Source organism: Copadichromis virginalis, linkage group LG1 (assembly GCF_057382275.1).
Source record: "Copadichromis virginalis isolate Kocher_CV1m ecotype Utaka linkage group LG1, C_Virginalis_male_GT1.1, whole genome shotgun sequence".
Taxonomy (NCBI): Eukaryota; Metazoa; Chordata; class Actinopteri; order Cichliformes; family Cichlidae; genus Copadichromis; species Copadichromis virginalis.
This window is the reverse complement of record NC_140618.1, coordinates 16,745,787-16,763,203: the sequence shown is the minus strand read 5'-3', so window position 1 is coordinate 16,763,203 and position 17,417 is coordinate 16,745,787. Positions and strand designations below refer to the sequence as shown.

The window sequence follows — 17,417 nt, the reverse complement described above, 5'->3', positions numbered from 1 at the left end:
TCACTCATGTTATGTCACCCTTGATTTCTGGAATTTTCCTTCAGCTTACTGTCTATATAAAGAAGAAGAATGTAAGGACATATTTTGAAGCCACCGCTGGCATTAAAAGTTTTAGCACTGGAATTGCCCTTTTAAAGCAGAAGGCTGTCACACAAAACACAATAATGACAGTTCTCTGTGTGCCATCCTCAACTTTCACAGGCTGGCAGCAGTAGATAGAAAAAAGGCTCATAAGGAGAGAGCAACAGGCACCACTGCAGAAAACCAGCGCACATGTCCAAAAGATATGTTTTATTCTGCATTACAGGACAGACAACACTGAACTGTGACCTAATTCTGACTTTTGTAAATAAATTGTTATGAAATTTGAATTTAAAGTTCCTATACCTTGAATAAATATGTCATAATAAATGTTTAGAGATTTACATGGTTGAATTTAGATGAAAGATTACTTTTTAAACAAATTTATGCAAATCCAAAAAAGAAGATGAAAATATATATTTTTTAAGCAATTTCATGAAGGATTCCAAAAAGAGTACAGGAATCGTGCATCAGCATCAGAATAATGCTTTATCTGTATCATTATGGGAATTTATTTTAATGTTTTTTATATATATATATAGTCCACGTTCCTTTTTCTCCCTTTTTTTGAGAACCAATATGAACATTTCTAGCATTTTAATGGCTGATCCATCTTTACAGGCAGTTTACAAACAAACTACATCTTCATAGTAGTTTGTTATAAATTGAAGTATATTAGTAATATTAATTTGATATTTATTGGTACCAAACTGAAGGGAAGTGACTGACTTTAGATGGATTTTCATATAATAAAAACTCAAGTACAGCAGATCATTGAGAGGTTTTTTTTTTTGCTCTCTGTTCCTGAAGGCACAGATACACTGTGGTTTCCTTGTGACAGAGATTTATCACCAGTCAGAGCAAACTGGAAGACTTCAAAGCAATAACTGAACTGATTTCAGTTAGCCCATTGTAACAGCGATAATTGCCCTGTAATTTAAAAAAGGTTCTACAGAGACAAAAAAAAAGAATAGTGCTAGTCAATTATACACAAGTTCATCTTTAATGATCACCCAGTCAAACATGGGCTTGACTTGATTCAGTTTAAATCAATAACCTTTATTACAATGGGGAACAGCAATCTAATTGCTCTGTGTTTTATGTGAAGTGGAAAGCTATGCAAGTGTTGAAATGATAAATATTACATTACAACTACACATCCAGTGTGCCCATCATTCATCAACCCATCAATGAGATCCACTCAGCAATTCTCTTTACCAGCTGATACAGGATTTAATAGCTGCGAATTTCAGAAACACTCCCAACCTCCCCGCTCCACCCCACCACCACATATGTCTTTTTCACCTATTTCAATTGGTCACACAGACCAATATTTATGCCATAAGATAAATACATATGCACAATGATTAACAAATGTATTAGATCACCTGTCATGAAAAAAAAAAAAAAAAGATTGTAGAACTGCACTAAAAACATTAAAAATAACGGTTATGGTTAAAAACAATAATTATTTTTAGCATTAAAATGTCATTTCAATTAAAGAGCTTGCACATACTGGTGGATTAAGCATTACAGAAACATTAAAAAACAATTTAGGTGATTACAAATACTGTTAATTTAGAGCAGCTGTAGCATAAACTTTACTCTGGGTGGCAGCCTAATAAATTTGTTAAGTACTGTATACTGAGGTTTACCTCTTAAAACCCCACCACAAAAGAACAGAGCAAAATAGAAACATGCAGTTACCTTCATCTTTGACCACCAACCAGTCGAACTGTGGCTCCAGGTCAAAGTCAGAGAAGAGGAGATGAATGCGGCTTCCCGGTTCAGAAATGATCAACCACACACAATTCAGGTTGTTTCCATATTCCTCTGGGTAGTTTGGGGACAATACAGTCCCTGATGGGGCCGTGAAGTTGAAAAAACATGAGACTAGAAAGAAAGAAAGAAAGAAAGAAAGAAAGAAAGAAAGAAAGAAAGAAAGAAAACAGCATGTTACTTTTTCAGGTAGCTGGCTGAGAGTGAAAACAGAGGCAAACAAACAAAGGCAGACGCTGACAGACAAAGTACAAAAGCAAGCAAGAAAAAACAACGATAATAAAAAATTAAATATGAAAACAAACAGAAAGAACAACTAGCACAGACACAGAAATGGTAGACTTACAGACACAACTGGGTTTATTGCCAGACCACTGATTATTGTGCTGGCATGTGATGGTTCTTTCTCCCACAAGTTCAAAGGCTGCCTGACAAAAGAAGGTCAACACGTCACCATGTTGAAAGCGGTCACCGCTACGGCGACCGAATGCAGGCACCCCAGGATCGCCGCAGCCGCCTCGTTCGATCTCTGTAATACACAAATGCAGAAAGTCACATTTTATTTCGATAATCAACGTCATGTACATGTTAGTTTTTAGATAAGGCGTTGTTTGGCCTGTATTTGCGAGGACGAGTTAAATGGCAATGGCATGCATACACTGATTTTGAGATAGCATGTGTATTAAATCAATGCAAACTCGGCAACAGATTACAAGATGGCCTTGAAATAATTTAAATAAATGTTCCACGTTACAAGGTTGCTGTAAAAGCTACCTTTTTAGGAAAATTGAGCATGTACAATATTTTCTTTTCACCCCCAGCTGTTCGCAGCATATGGCTGCTCCTCCCTGAGCCTTGTTCTGTTGGAGGCCTACTGTCATCTGATCGTTGAGGATTTCTCTGTATTATTGTAAGGTCTTTAACCTACAACATAAAGTGCCCTGAGGTAACTTGTTGTGATTTGGTACAACGTAAATAAAGTTGAATTAAACTGAATTGCATCCAAAAGTATGGAGAGTGAATCAGCTTAAATCAAATAATCTTAAGGTCCTTCTAGACTTGCCAGATATAATTGTAGCAAATGGATCAAATTCTTTGGATAAAAATAATACAGAAACAGAAACATTTATTTGCCATTTCACAAGGGCTTATTTAAAATCAACTTCCTTGAAAAATGGGGGCAAGAAACAGACAAATGCATTTGAACTGATAATGACACATGCAAAAGGGTAAACAACAAAGCTATGCCAAAAATCAGGACAAAATATGTATACAAAATATACCCCCCAGAAAAACAGACAAAAAGGAGAATTATGATTTGGCTTAAGAATATCCGGAATGTTTCGTTTATTGTGTTTGTTTTTGAACGAGTCAGGAAAATTCAAATGGGCTCTTTTCAAGCTGTCTGAATGCAAAGGCTTCAGTCAGAAGGGGGTGATGTTATTGCTTTATGGAGCAGAAAGCGAAGCGAACATGTCTAGCATCAGTTATATTACACTGTTGCGTTAAGAAGTGAAATGCAACCTGAAATTCAACGGGCAAAACTTCATTTTGTTTCCTACCTCAAAGCTAATTACCATCAAGGTAATTGTGGTGTAATTCAGCTCTAATTGTGAACAGCCAAACAATAAGTGGAGACGCACAGGTAGATGAAAACACACACACTGATTCATGCACACTCTTGTTAAGTAATCAGCAGGAGGTGGAAATTGAACAGAGCAATGCTAATGTTTGTGACGTGGTATAAAATATGACTTCCCCTACTTCCCTTGTGCACATTTTAAGACACATACAGTATGTTGTGCCTGCCCTGTGTTCTCTTATTTACACCCTTTCCTCTGTCTCTGGCAGTACTCCTTTTAAATAGTTCCTGTTCTTCTCTTCCATTATGCATCTTCTTATTGCTCCAGGTCTCTAAGTCTGATACACTGTGTTTTATTGGCATTGGTGTCACATTAGCAGTGCTGTCGACCTGGCCTGCAATCCTGTTCTATTCATTTGTGACTCATTTTCATCCCTTCTTCTCTTAATGGGAGTGTGTTTTTTATCCATCCCATTCCCCTCGCTCCCCTACTTTAAAATTTGACATTCTACCAGACGTCTGTCATCTTGTAACACATGCTCCACCGTGCTGCTGGATTCGCTTTGGGCAAACACATCTCAAGGTGAGATGTGTGTATGTGTTCAACACTTTTGCTATCTTCTGGGATGTAACTGCACCCACAAGAACAGAATACTCAAAGAAGCAGGAGGCATGTTGGTGGCCCATAGCTAGCTGTCACGCAGTTGATGAGTGTCAGGATGGATATCAGCAATCTTGAGCCCCCGGTAAGTCTGCCATTATCATTGTAAATGCTTCTCTCTTCTGAGCTGTTTCTTTCTAATGTTACTTTTTAGACTTTTACTGAAGTGAAGATTATATATTTACATCTGAACAAAAATATTTTACGCTTCTTTTTTCCTATGCTCAGAGCCACACACTGCACACAGTGCCTCTTACAAGCAATCTAAGTACATAATTAAAAAGCAAATAAAAAATCTGAATGAATAAAATAAAGATCAGAATCGTGTTTAGTGTATTTTAATGCCAACAATTTGTTTCAAATAAACTTGCTTGATGTATTATTTGTTGTATCATTAACAGTCAAATATCAAAAAGTGAAGTATAAAAGTTTTTTTTTGTTTTATTTCAGTACTTCAAATTGAAATGCAGATCTACTACCTAAAAAATAAAAAATTATATGCTGATACTTCTTACATTGTTCAATCTTAAAGGCATTCAGTCCAGATTTTTCATTCATTACATTCATTCAAGATTGCACAATTTATATTGTTGCACTTCTGATGACAGTTACATTTGTCTGAAAGCCTCAATTATCATAATGTGCTGCGTGTTTATGACACTAACTCTGTCTTTCTTTAGTAATCGCGAACACACACGCACACACAGCAGGCAAGATTTCACAAGTGCAACGTGATGCCAAAAACAAGACACACATTGAGTTTCCCTTCAGGGTTGAAAATGTAAGCATGCTCAAGGGGTAACACTGATCAAAGGTTGTTACGTGGTGACATTATCCTTTTTGACAGTATCACAGTATTAAAGCAAGGACACACTCACAACATACACCACAGGCACTTGTTCGGCTGGCCAGAGGGGGGGAAAAAGCAGAAACTACTGCATCAAGTCTGCAAAGTTTTTTTTTTTTTTAGTTTTGGGGTTTTTTTTCTTTCCTTTCAGTTTTGTCATATGTCATAGCCTTGTAATTTATATAAAGTGGATCAAATAGGAGTTTTGAGTCATGAGCCCCGGCATTAGGACAAATACAAAACATATAAAATCAGTGGTCAGTGGTAGGCCAGTCTCATATTAAGCCAAAGAGTAACATAATGCTCAGTGTCTCTCATCACAGTTACACATGCACACACGCACAGATTTTCTATAGTTCAGTAGACCGTTCGTATTCCTTTGAAAAGTAATTGACCCTGGAAAACTTCACTGAATCAAACACAGCAAAGCAAAACAAGAGCATAACCTTTGTCCCTGTTTCTCTTTCTGGCTCTCACAAATTCCTCTGGTCTGTCCAGGACTTGATTTTGTCTCAGATGAATTGTCATTTTTAGTCTTTTTATCCGGCCCTGACAAGCATTTTGGGGGGGGGGGGGGGGGGGGGGGGGGGGGTGCCATTAGACATCTATCCCTATATTTATGAAATTACTTTTCTATTTGCCTGTTTTATTCTCTGGCTTAATTTAATTTTGCTCAAGTTAATTTAGTACAGTTTAATTCATGAGTGTCACTAACATGGTAGGATGCAGTATTTAATCAATTATATCAATATAATAAAAGATGCGTCATGACTATTTGTTCAAAAATAACAATGAATATGTGCTGTTGACAAACAAAATAATTTACAGGACCTGAAGACTTGACATCTACACTGAGAGGATCTAGGATTGATATATTATGAGAGGCAATTTGTTGATGCTGCTTGAGACCACTGCTTGCCTCAAAGTGAACAGTCATTGCAAATCAATACAAAGTTATTCTGACTAATCACCTTTATTTTATGATGCAGGATATACATACCTGTCCTAAATCTTATGACTGTGGGATTTTGTTCTGCCAAGATGGGTCATTGAAGTCTAAGTGCCAAATACATTAATTTCTCTTTCTCAGTAAATCATGTTCATATTCTTCCAAATGATCTCTCCTTATTGAAAGAATGAAATATCATTTGAAGGAATGATGTTCCCTTCCTTCAACAGAAGGATGCTAACGTATAGTGAAGCTGTTTTAGTCGCACATACTGGTCCAACACCTTGCTAAGACATTTTATGTTGTTTTTGGTTTTTACTGTTGCATCATTATCTCCATAATTACCAGCTTAAAGTAAATATGAAAAATACAAACGCAAAATGAAGTAATTAGCTCACATTACTCATTTCTTACATTCTACATGCACGTGTGTGTGTGCGTGTGTGTGCGAGTGTGTGTGCGAGTGTGTGCGTATTTCAGTGAGGCATACCTTCATATACTGCCTTGAAGCCTGCTGAGCCGATTGTATCGTCTGACTGCAGGTGTAGCCACATCTGATTGGACAAGCTGACAATGAGGTCAGGGACGCTGGAGCCAGTGAGTCTACGTTTACATACAGAAAAATAAAGTATTGAATAATCAGTATTAGTCATTGCTTGTATTTCATGAATCTAATGTCATACTTAAAATAATACTTTATTAATACGTTCGTTCTTTTATACCCAGGTAAAGTGGTTCTTACACATAAAGCACTCTCCGAGTATCTCCTATCTTCCCCCCATCTCCCACAGTCAGTGTGTCATATCCTCTCTCGAGATCAAACTCTTCAAATGACAGCTTTATTACCTGGAAAAATAAAACAAGACAAGAAAACAAATTTAGAAACTGTTACAAACTCCACCACATAGAAACAGAAAGACAGAGAGTCGCTGAGGGATTTATTTGATCTCTTGGTTTTTCGCCCTTACAGTTTCAGCCAATAGAAACTTATAATTACATGTACCACTGTGGGAATCTGAAAGTCATGTAGAGAAATGTGAATTCCACAAACAACTTTCCCTGAACATATTCATATACATATTCAGTAATGTGCATACATTCTTATATTTGTAAATATATTTATTCTTATAATTATCCCATTCCTATTCTTATACTTTGCTTTGTTTGTATTTGTATTTGTATTTTGCACACCTGTTTTGCTTGTGAAGTTTGCACACAAGAATTTCACTCGCATGTGCTGTGACAATAAAAGTGATTTGATTTGGTGTCATGAGTTCATGACAAAAAAATATGTTAGAGGAGAACTAGGAAGCATGCTTCTTTTTTTTTTAAGTGATCTTTTTTGGTCATTTTTGCCTTTATTGGATAGTGGTATGGTGGAGAGAGACAGGGATGACATGCAGCAAAGGGCCATGGGTCGGACTCAAACCCAGCATCTGAGCTATGTGGACTCTGAGCTAACTGGCACCCCAGTGTGGCTTCTGTTAACCAGTCAAAACCAGTCTAAGATCCTAAAGTTTTAAGTTAACTTGAAACACAAGACATAGTTTGAGAAATGGTCCCGTGGACTCGCCCTTACAATGGGGTTCTTCTTACAAAACTGGTTGTTAAATATGTACAGTATTACCAGTCAGGCTTTAGATTAATAATAAATATATATGTTCAGCAATTTAAAATAAATCTTATCTCTCATAGGAAATCATGTTACCCTGATTATTCAGGGCAAGAAGTAGGAAGAAAGTTTTCTGCTGTATAAATTAAATTAAAGTACAAATATCACCAGTATAAGTCACAAACTTTTGGTTTCCTTGGACGTCACAATTGTCTACAGTTTAATCAAAGCTGCTGTGTTAAAGACCTAACAACGAATTTGATGGCGACTTTGTGCTATTCCAGAAATAATCCGTCTTTAAGAGAAGAGAAGAACAAAGGTCTGAAATTTAAGCACCTCTTGCTTTTTATTTAACAGCATCCTCCTTACAATCACAGATTGCATGAAGTCACCTGCAGGCACTGCACACACAAACACACACACGACATCCAACAAACACGCTTCTGCTGTTGAACTCTCAGAAATCGACTGCTAAATGCCTTACTTGCAGGCATTTTTGTGGCTGCAGTGGCCTGCATGCAGCATTGGATCATCAATCTGCTGTATGCTCTAATACTGGTATTCTATTATTTGCTGCTTGTCCATTATTCATTAGGTGTAGATCATATCCCTGACAGGGTGGATGATGACATATTTCTGCTCTCTTCAAGAAACCTCTAAGAAAGAAGAGCTCAATCAGTGAGCCTCTGGCGCATTAGAAGACTAAGATGAACGCTGAACATGTGATTGTGGTTGAGGATTCATCACAAGGCAAATCACACTGCAGTGAAGAAAAACCTTTGTGCAGGTGATAAGAGTGTAAAAACCATTTTTACATGCCAGAATCAGCCATGCACTGCTGAGCCTTTGGCTATGTTTTTCTTCTTCTTTTTTTCTCAAAATAAAAATGTTCAGATAATGTTTAAGGATAGGGAATCATCTGTGGGATTAGCTGCCATCTGACAGGAATGGCAGTGAATCAATGGGTGTACTGTACAATTCTGTATTCATACATGTCTCAATGCATCTTTGCATACATATACACCACTTAAAAGCAGTGCACACAGATATGCAAACAGGATAATAGTTAAAAGAAAAAAAAACATGTTCCTTTTTGACAGCAGCAACTTACATTTAAGAAGCAGACTATTAAATATGAGACCAATACTTGCAGAAAGCATTTTCCTTTCTGAATATCCACAGAATGATACAGCCCCTGGCAAAGTTTAGTCTCTCCAAATGGTTACAAATAATGGGGAAAAGATGCAAAACAACGTTGCGAGGTATTAACTCCTGGCTAACAACAAATGACAGGGTGCATTAATAAACCATTATACTTAAGTTGTTTATGGATTTTTCTACTCTATTTGAAGGTTCAAAGGAACACATGAATTTCTGTTTAGCTTTTAAAGATACAAGATCATTATTTTTTTAAATAATTAAAAAAAGACAACTATGAACCACTTTTAAGGACACAATGTTAAGATCTGGCACATTTTTTTCGTTGCCTCTGATACATGAAAATTACAAATTTGTTACGTAGGGTGATTTATTTTCAAAAAGACAAACTATTCCACTTAACCATTGTCCACTGTGCGATGATTAACACTGCTCTGCCACATGTAAGAAAAGCAAACAAATGAAAAGCTGCAGAACAAAAACTGCTACAAACAACTGCAGCTTTTCAATTAGCATCTTTGTTGTTTTGTTAAACCCGACTTGTTGAGAGCTACACTCAAATCAGAATCAGAATACTTAATTTATCCCCTGGTTTGTTTTGTTGCAGGCAATCAAAATATAAATATGAGAGACATAAAAACGTGAAACAGGACTGAAACAGAGTCTCCGTTACTGAAGTAGCATTTTTATGTTTCTCCAGTACCGTGAAAAAGATGTTCTGCTCACAGTAGATGAATAGAAGTAATGGTAAATTAATTTGGTATTCATATCTATACACAAATAATAAAATCTTGAACAGTCAAAGCTTTTATTGTGAGCTGTATACGTGTTTGTTTCTAACAAGGGTAAAGCTGTTCTTAAGACTGTACAGCAGCAGCAGCTAGAGGTGATAACAAAAAGGGAATGAAGCAGAACAGAATCCAAAACAGGCTTGGTATGTTTTCCTGCACATCTAAGACTGTGTGTCTTAGATGTCCGTCCGTGCGTGTGTGTGTGTGTGTGTGTGTGTGTGTGTGTGTGTGTGTGTGTGTGTGTGTGTGTCTAGAAGGTGGTTTTCTCAGGTATATCTGCCTTAACAACTGAGGCAGAATAGTGTTAAGGTACAGCTGTTTCACTCAATGCTATGTGAGCATTTCTGTTGCCTTATACGTTTCTGTACTTTATTTATGTTTGCGTATGTGTGTGTGTGTCTAGACAGTCAAGGGAGACTACAGACTTAAAGGAACTGAAGCATTATCACAAGGTCATTAGCAAGAAGCTCAGCACTGTTCAATAGATCCAAATGGGCCCATTTAGAAAGACATTAAGAGCAGCCTGCAACCCCAAACTACATTAGATTAGCTTCTTTATTCGCTAAAGCAAAGAAAGCAACAAAGACAGAAAGAAAAGAAACACTGCAGAAGGAAACAACGGTAAGTGCTCTCTGGGCCTTTCAAAATGTTCACCTAAAGCAAACAAGCATGTGTTGTACACATGAAATGGGTTTTCAGCACTTTTCTATATTCGCTTTTGGTTGCACTACATTATTTCTGTTTTTTTTCCCCTAATATTTCAAGAGAGATATTCTTTTTTTTTTTTATATATATATTCTTTATTTCTACAATATTACCTCATAAAGATGATTACAGGCATTAATTAACGCAGTTTACAAGAGAAAAACGAAACAAAACGAGAAGAAAGAAAGACAGATAGAAAGAAAGAGAAAGAAAAAAAAAAAAGGAAAAAAAATTATATATATATAAAATAAAAGGAGAAAGCTCTGTCGGGAGTAAACAATTAACTAAATTGGTGGTTTCAAGCTTTAAAGAGAAAATTCGGTTTATAGGTATTAACGTATTGGACCCACTTATCCCACCACAGATGGAACCAGGCCATCCTGTCATTAACATGAGCTGTTACTTCCTCCATCCTATATATCTCTAACGTAATTTCCCACCATAATGACAAAGTCGGTATGTCTTGCGAGGACCATTTCTTTGTTATACATTTCTTACTTGCAACCAATAAAGCTCTTAACAGACATATGTCATTTTTGGACCAGTTCTGCGGTATACAGCCAAAAAAAATTGTCTTCATATCCTGAGGGAATGTACAGTTAAAAATGCCTTGTAATATACCATGAATGTCTTTCCAGTAAGTCCGTAGCACAGGACAGTCCCACATAATATGGGTGTGATGGGCTCCTTGGTATCCACAGTTTCGCCAGCACACGGGAGGATTCCCATCATAGTGAGCCTTTTGACATGGAGTGATAAAGAACCTTATCAGAGTTTTCCATCCGAACTCCCTCCAGCTTTTGGAGGAAGTACTCCATTGCCATTCCCACATCTGAGTCCATTCTTCCCTAGAAATACACATCCCTCCCTCCTTTTCCCATAACATCTTCACATAATCAGTTGAGTGTGGAAGCTTATTCATAAAAAAATTGTACCAAAAAAAAATGAGTCTTGTGTCAACATCCCCACTGTACGCCTGTCTAAATAAAGTTACCAATTCCACGTTAGTATTTGACATCTGACCGATTGTTGTCTTTATATAGTGTCTTATTTGCAAGTATCGAAAAAAATCCTGTTTTTCTAGATTGTGTCTCTGTTTCAGCGTGTCAAAACTAATAAGGTTCCCATCCTTTATCAAACTATCATATGTAGATAACCCTTTAGCAGGCCAGCTTTTAAAACGTGAGTCCAATTTATTCGGGGCAAAGTCAGAATCATATGCATACCATTTGAATAAAGCCAAATCCTGTTCAAGTTTGAATTCTTTCACGACTTTTCTCCATATATTAAGTGTGCACGACACCCAGGGGTTATGAATCTTGTCAATATATTTTCGAATATTCGAGTCCATCAGGACAGCTTGTATTGGGGAGGAAAACATATTCTCCTCTATAGTCTTCCAGTGTGCTTGGTAGCTTGTATCACACCAATTAACCACCGTTTTCAACTGAGCAGCCCGATAATAATTTTTTAGTGATGGCAACCCCCATCCTCCCACCTTCTTATGTAATTGTAAAGTTTTAAAACAAACCCTCGGCCGCTTCCCCCCCCATATAAACCGCGATATTATTTTATCCCATTCATTGAAACGACTTGGATCAATGGATATTGGTAATGTTTGGAATAAATATAATATTCTTGGCAAGATGTTCATTTTAATAGATTCAACTCGTGAGTGTAAAGAAAGAAAGGGGATCATGTTCCATCGCCTAATATCACCCACTATTCTCCTTTGTAGAGAACCAAAATTCTCCTCAGATAGAGAGATATTCTTTGCTGAAATTTGCTCTGTTCCAAAAAGTTATTCTTTAAGGGTGGATGCCTTTCAAAGGGGTAAGTGAAGCATTATCATGTTGAGGTCATTAGCAAGCAGCAGAGCAGCTAAGAGCAGCTCAATAGGCCATTTAAACATTGTTAAGAGCACTGAGCAATTCAACCCTACAGTAAAATACCTTCAGTCAATCACCCAGTAAAGTTATAGTGCTGTGAACTTCAAAGTGTGTGACCACAGTCTGAGAGAGGCTGATAACAATCTTTTCGCTCTCTCATTCCCAAATCTGATGCTTTTCTGAATGCTAAAGTAGGTAATCTAAGAGGTACTTTTAGAGCATTTTTAGTCAACAAAACCTCTAAAACATTACCAGCTCAGACCGTAGCATTTCAGTTCATCTGTAGCAGAGCAATAACAGGGTACATGCCTCCCCTGAATGTCCTGGAGCAATGGAAGAATGTGGGATTTTAAAACGGAGAATCCCCTGTGTCTTTTCACATGCCCTCACTGTTGGGACGTTATGTTCGGGTAGTACTAGAGAATGCACAGACTTAATTGGATGGATTACTTCCTGAATGCCCTTGTTGAGTTGAGGCTGCAGTTGTGCTGAGTCACAGTGCACCAGCAGAGGGGAGAAATTATCTCATAAGAATAAATAATTTAGTAAATGTATAATTTATGTGTCTTTCTACCTAAATACACGTGTTCTGACCAAAGTCAAATCACTGACTTGTAAAAGAAAAATACACAAAGCACACAACCGCAAATCACTATATTTTGTTCATTACTTCACTGCAACCTCGGCTACAAATGTTCTGGGAGAGGCTTATCCTCCTCCTTAAGGGTATTAGAGCAGGTTTGATGCTTCTCTGTATCGTTATTCCCACTTAGGGTTCTCCAGAAAGAAAGCAGTCGGCCTGCCACGCTCACTTTGTTGTTGTTCTGTTCTATGTTTTCCCTTAAAAAAAATAAAAGATTTGGAGCCCTGTTAAAATGTCAGCACTGCACACATCTAATGAATTACATTCAGTCTGTCATTTCAGCTGCCAAATAAGCTAAGGTGACCCCTATAGAGGGTAACACATGTGGGTATAGGTTTTGTTTCAGTCCTGATGGCGGTAAAAGCTAGCTCCTTATTGCAGTTATGCCCAGAAACCAAAACAATGTTTTTCTTTCCTGACATCTGAATTCTTTCTAAAAGAAGAATCAATATTTTTTTGGTTGTTTTTAATATTTACTCATTATTTGATCAGCCTTTCAAATGACCCATGATAACAGGAGCATTCAAGATCCCTTGTTACCAAATGATTTTCTAACATGAGCTTCTTTTGACAGCTCCCTTGTTGCAAGAAGTCACCACAGCATGCAGCTCCATACATTTGATTTGGCAGATTTTTTTTTACCCCAGATGCCCTTCCTGACGCAGCCCCCAGGGGATCTGTGTCTCCTCCCATAATAGCATATTTACCAGATTCATTCACTTGAGTCAGAAGCTCAAGGTGATGATATGTGTTACCTATAGTAACTACAGCATGTTTTTTTTTTTGTTTTTTTTTTGCTGAAGGAACGCAATTAATTCACAAGACAGGCTTTTTCAAAGGTAGATGCTAGAATATGCCATGTCCAGGTTTCAGTATCCAGGACTGATAATAATTTTCACAATCTTGTGATATACAGGGCCTTGACAGTCGTGGGAACAAGGCTGACTAACTTTATTCTAAAGCAGCAGAGAGAGGCATATGTGAGCATGGTTATAAAGACGTGCCAAAATTTAATGCGTTTTTACTACCTCGAGTTCAGAAAAAAAAATCTGTCAAGAAAACTATGTACTGAGGTGACCTCTTGTCAGAGAGGGAACAGCTGCCCTAAAAGCAGAGTGTACGAGAATTCCCTAGCCGAGACTGTGCAGCTATGTTGACTCACTGGTGAGCTGCCAAATTGGAGTCTGGTACCTTTTTCCAGTATATTACTTTTAGCCTTTCAGCCAAATAAAGAAGTATAGAATAACCTGAACCCCATTTGGGGATGTAAGCTATAGGAAACTGATTTTGAAAGTAGTCACTTATAGAAAACAGATTACCTATATCGATAATGATCCCTATTTTTTTTTTTTTTTAATTCCAAATTTAAGTTTTAGGAGCCTTTCTTTGACAGTCTAATCAGAATTTTAGAAGTACTTGTGCTTCTCATTCCATCTCAAGAGCATTATAAATCATCTTTACAGTGTACTGCATCTTGCAGCTGCAATGAATTTTACGATGGATACACACTGTGCCGCTATAGGCAATGAGGGACAAATACAGAAGTGGATTGCATACCAAATGGCTCCTTATAGTTTCTCACCCTAACAATATGTTCTGATCAGCCAGGAAGAGCCTTTACCTCCAAATGTACAAAGAGACTAGAACTTCACGCAAACCAGCAGGCGAGGCTAAAACCTATTACTCACCTGAGGGTCAACACACTGTTATTTGTTAAATAATAAAAACAGTTCAGAAGATATTCCTGTTACACTAATTGTTATGTGGGTGGTTTGCCAGTCTCTCATTAAAATAGATCAAGGTGGGAATTTGCTGCTCTTTGTTTTAAGGCTTTGAGCTTTCATTCATGTTCTGTCTTCAGTTGTTTATTATTTTTCGGGGTCTTCAGAGCCACAAACTTTCCCTGTGTGCTTCAAACAAGAGGGCAGAGTTCAACCCTTGACAGATGGCCAGGCAATTAGAGGTCTAACATAGATATGCAATCACTCATTAACAGTCTACCTGACCTGCATGTCTTTGGTTAATGTGAGGAAACTGGATCACCAAGGGGAAACTTCCCAACACACAGGGACATAACAATAGATTGGACGCTGGGGGTGCAAACTGAACCCAGAGTAATCTTGTTCTGAGTCACACTCCCTCTTCACACCTAAGCACCTGTTTACGCACTGAGAATTAACATATTTGTGCTTTGGGGAAAAGTGGAAGGAAACAAAAGGGGTTTATAAATTAAAATCTAGATGTTATGTATGGTGTAGAACATTAACAACAGACACTAATGCTCATGATTTCTCACCGCCAGTGAAACTGATTAAGGCTCAGTGGAAGCAAAATTCGCGACATCAAAAACAAAAGAATGACTTAATTCGGTGGGATTTGTCCCCCAAAGTCATGAGCAGCAAGATCATCATACAGATTTTAGCAAAGCACCTCCTATGTGATACAGTGGTTTTATTACACAATTTTTATTTAAAGTGAACTATTTGCTCCTGGATTCATGTAAAAATGCTTCTTAGCTTTAGTTTTTATCTCACAGAATTGATATATGCTCTGTGGGTTTTCGGGTGAGACAAACAAAGTGTCCATCAATTTAAAAATAGACCGGAGAGCATGCTAGCCTCTGTGGCGCACCCTGAACGTGCCCAGATGTGGCACATGTTTATGAGTAGCCGACCTGCCCTGAGGTGACCTCTGCTTTAAGTGGTAAGAAAGCAAACAGCTGCTGTCTAGCAAAATATTTCCCCTGTCGAGGTGTTACAGCACCTTTGAGTGCTATTGACCTGTCGGCTGGACAGTTTAAGAAAATAAACTGCATACTGGATTTGAGCAACAGCTGTGTGAAAGTGTCGGGGAAATTGAATTCTAAAGTGTCGCATCTGCAGCAACACGACTAAAGGAGAAGTTGGTAACTCCCATGACTGGTTACTAGTGCAATTAAGGTGTCATTGCTGAGGCACATTGTTTTTCACAAAGAAATGTGTGTACCTGTGCGTCTGTGCTAATCCAGATTTAATATTATTGTGTTATTTATTTCAGCTAATACGAACAGAGCTGGGGGTTTTTTTTTTTTGGCTTCTTTTGTAGATAGTGACTGAAGATTAGTTTTAATCCCTCTAATTGCTCTGATTAGCCAATTTACACTCTTGTTAAATATATAACATTGCTCATCTATATGCCACGGTTGACTGGAAAGTCTTAGGTTTGGATTTGGCAGCAAACAGGGGGGTTAGCGGATTAACATTAATGGTGATTGGTATAAATGTTAGCCATATTAGAGACTGGCTCCAGCCCCCTGTGATCATGAACTGGATGAGCATTTGTGAAAATGAATGTATAGATGGATTGATGTTCGTTATTGTTCTTGATTTGGTCAATTTAGTTTTCTGTACTAAGTGTCTGTGAAGGTTCTCAGTCATCCAGGTCATTGTAGTCAAAGGAGCTTCCAAAGAAAAGCGTCTGGACTTCTTTAAGTTGCTTGAAGACGTTACACCTCTCATCCAAGAAGCTTCCTAAAATCCACAAGGAAGATGTCCCACTCAAACCCATAGTCAGTAGCATAAACTCAGCCACTTATAACATTGCAAAACACCTTGCTACCATCCTTGCACCTCTCGTGGGGAACACCCCACACCACATCAAGAACTCCACCGACTTCACCGACAAGGTCCAGAAACTTACCCTGGACACAGATGAAACCATGGTGTCCTTTGATGTAGTCTCTCTCTTCACTTGCATACCTACCACTGAGGCCGTGGAGACTGTCAGAAAACGACTACAAGAAGACAGCTCCTTGGAGGACAGGACCAACTTCACACCTGATCAGATCTGCACACTGTTAGACCTCTGCCTTACCACAACATACTTCAAATACAACGAAGGCTTCTACAGACAAAAACATGGCTGTGCCATGGGCTCCCCAGTGTCACCTATTATAGCCAACCTTTACCTGGAGGAAGTGGAAAGGAAGGCTCTGGGCTCTTTCAAAGGAAGAGTACCCAGCCACTGGTACAGATATGTAGACGACACCTGGGTCAAAATCAAGACACAAGAAGTGGAATCCTTCACTGCGCACATCAACGCTGTGGATAAAAACATCAGGTTCACCAGGGAAGACACAAAGGATAACTGTTTGCCTTTCCTGGACTGCGCCGTGCACATTTTAGAGAATGGCAAACTCAACATCGAAGTTTATCGGAAGCCCACACACACGGACCAGTACCTCCTGTTCGACTCCCATCACCCTCTGGAACACAAACTTGGAGTAATTAGGACCCTACACCACCGGGCAGAACATGTTCCCTCTAAGCCTGAAGGGAAAAAGAAGGAACACACACATGTAAAGGAAGCACTCAAAACATGCGGTTATCCTAATTGGGAGTTTATAAAGTCAGCAAAGACGCACAGAAAAGAAGATCAGACACCAGCGAGGGAGGATAAGAAGGACAGACGCAACAACATTGTCATCCCCTATGTAGCCGGTGTATCAGAGAAACTCAGGAGAGTTTTCTCCAAGCATGACATCCCAGTGTATTTCAGACCCAGCAACACGCTCAGACAGAAACTGGTTCACCCGAAAGACAAAACGCCAAAATACAAACTTAACAATGTGGTGTATGCTGTACAGTGCAGTGAGGAATGCCCAGACCTCTACATTGGAGAGACCAAACAGCCACTTCACAAGCGTATGGCACAACACAGAAGAGCCACCTCCACAGGACAA

General features: G+C 38.3%; 1 protein-coding gene across 1 annotated transcript in view; it reads right to left on the bottom strand.

The window, feature by feature from the left end:
- csmd1b (CUB and Sushi multiple domains 1b) overlaps window positions 1-17,417 on the bottom strand; it is a 208,127-nt gene that overhangs the window by 149,072 nt on the left and 41,638 nt on the right. The window contains exons 7-10 of the mRNA XM_085452803.1: window positions 6,642-6,745; window positions 6,390-6,502; window positions 2,207-2,389; window positions 1,789-1,974 (exon numbers count right to left, since the gene is read on the bottom strand). Coding sequence (XP_085308929.1) covers window positions 1,789-1,974; window positions 2,207-2,389; window positions 6,390-6,502; window positions 6,642-6,745 — 586 coding nt within the window. The remainder of the gene's footprint in view (window positions 1-1,788; window positions 1,975-2,206; window positions 2,390-6,389; window positions 6,503-6,641; window positions 6,746-17,417) is intronic.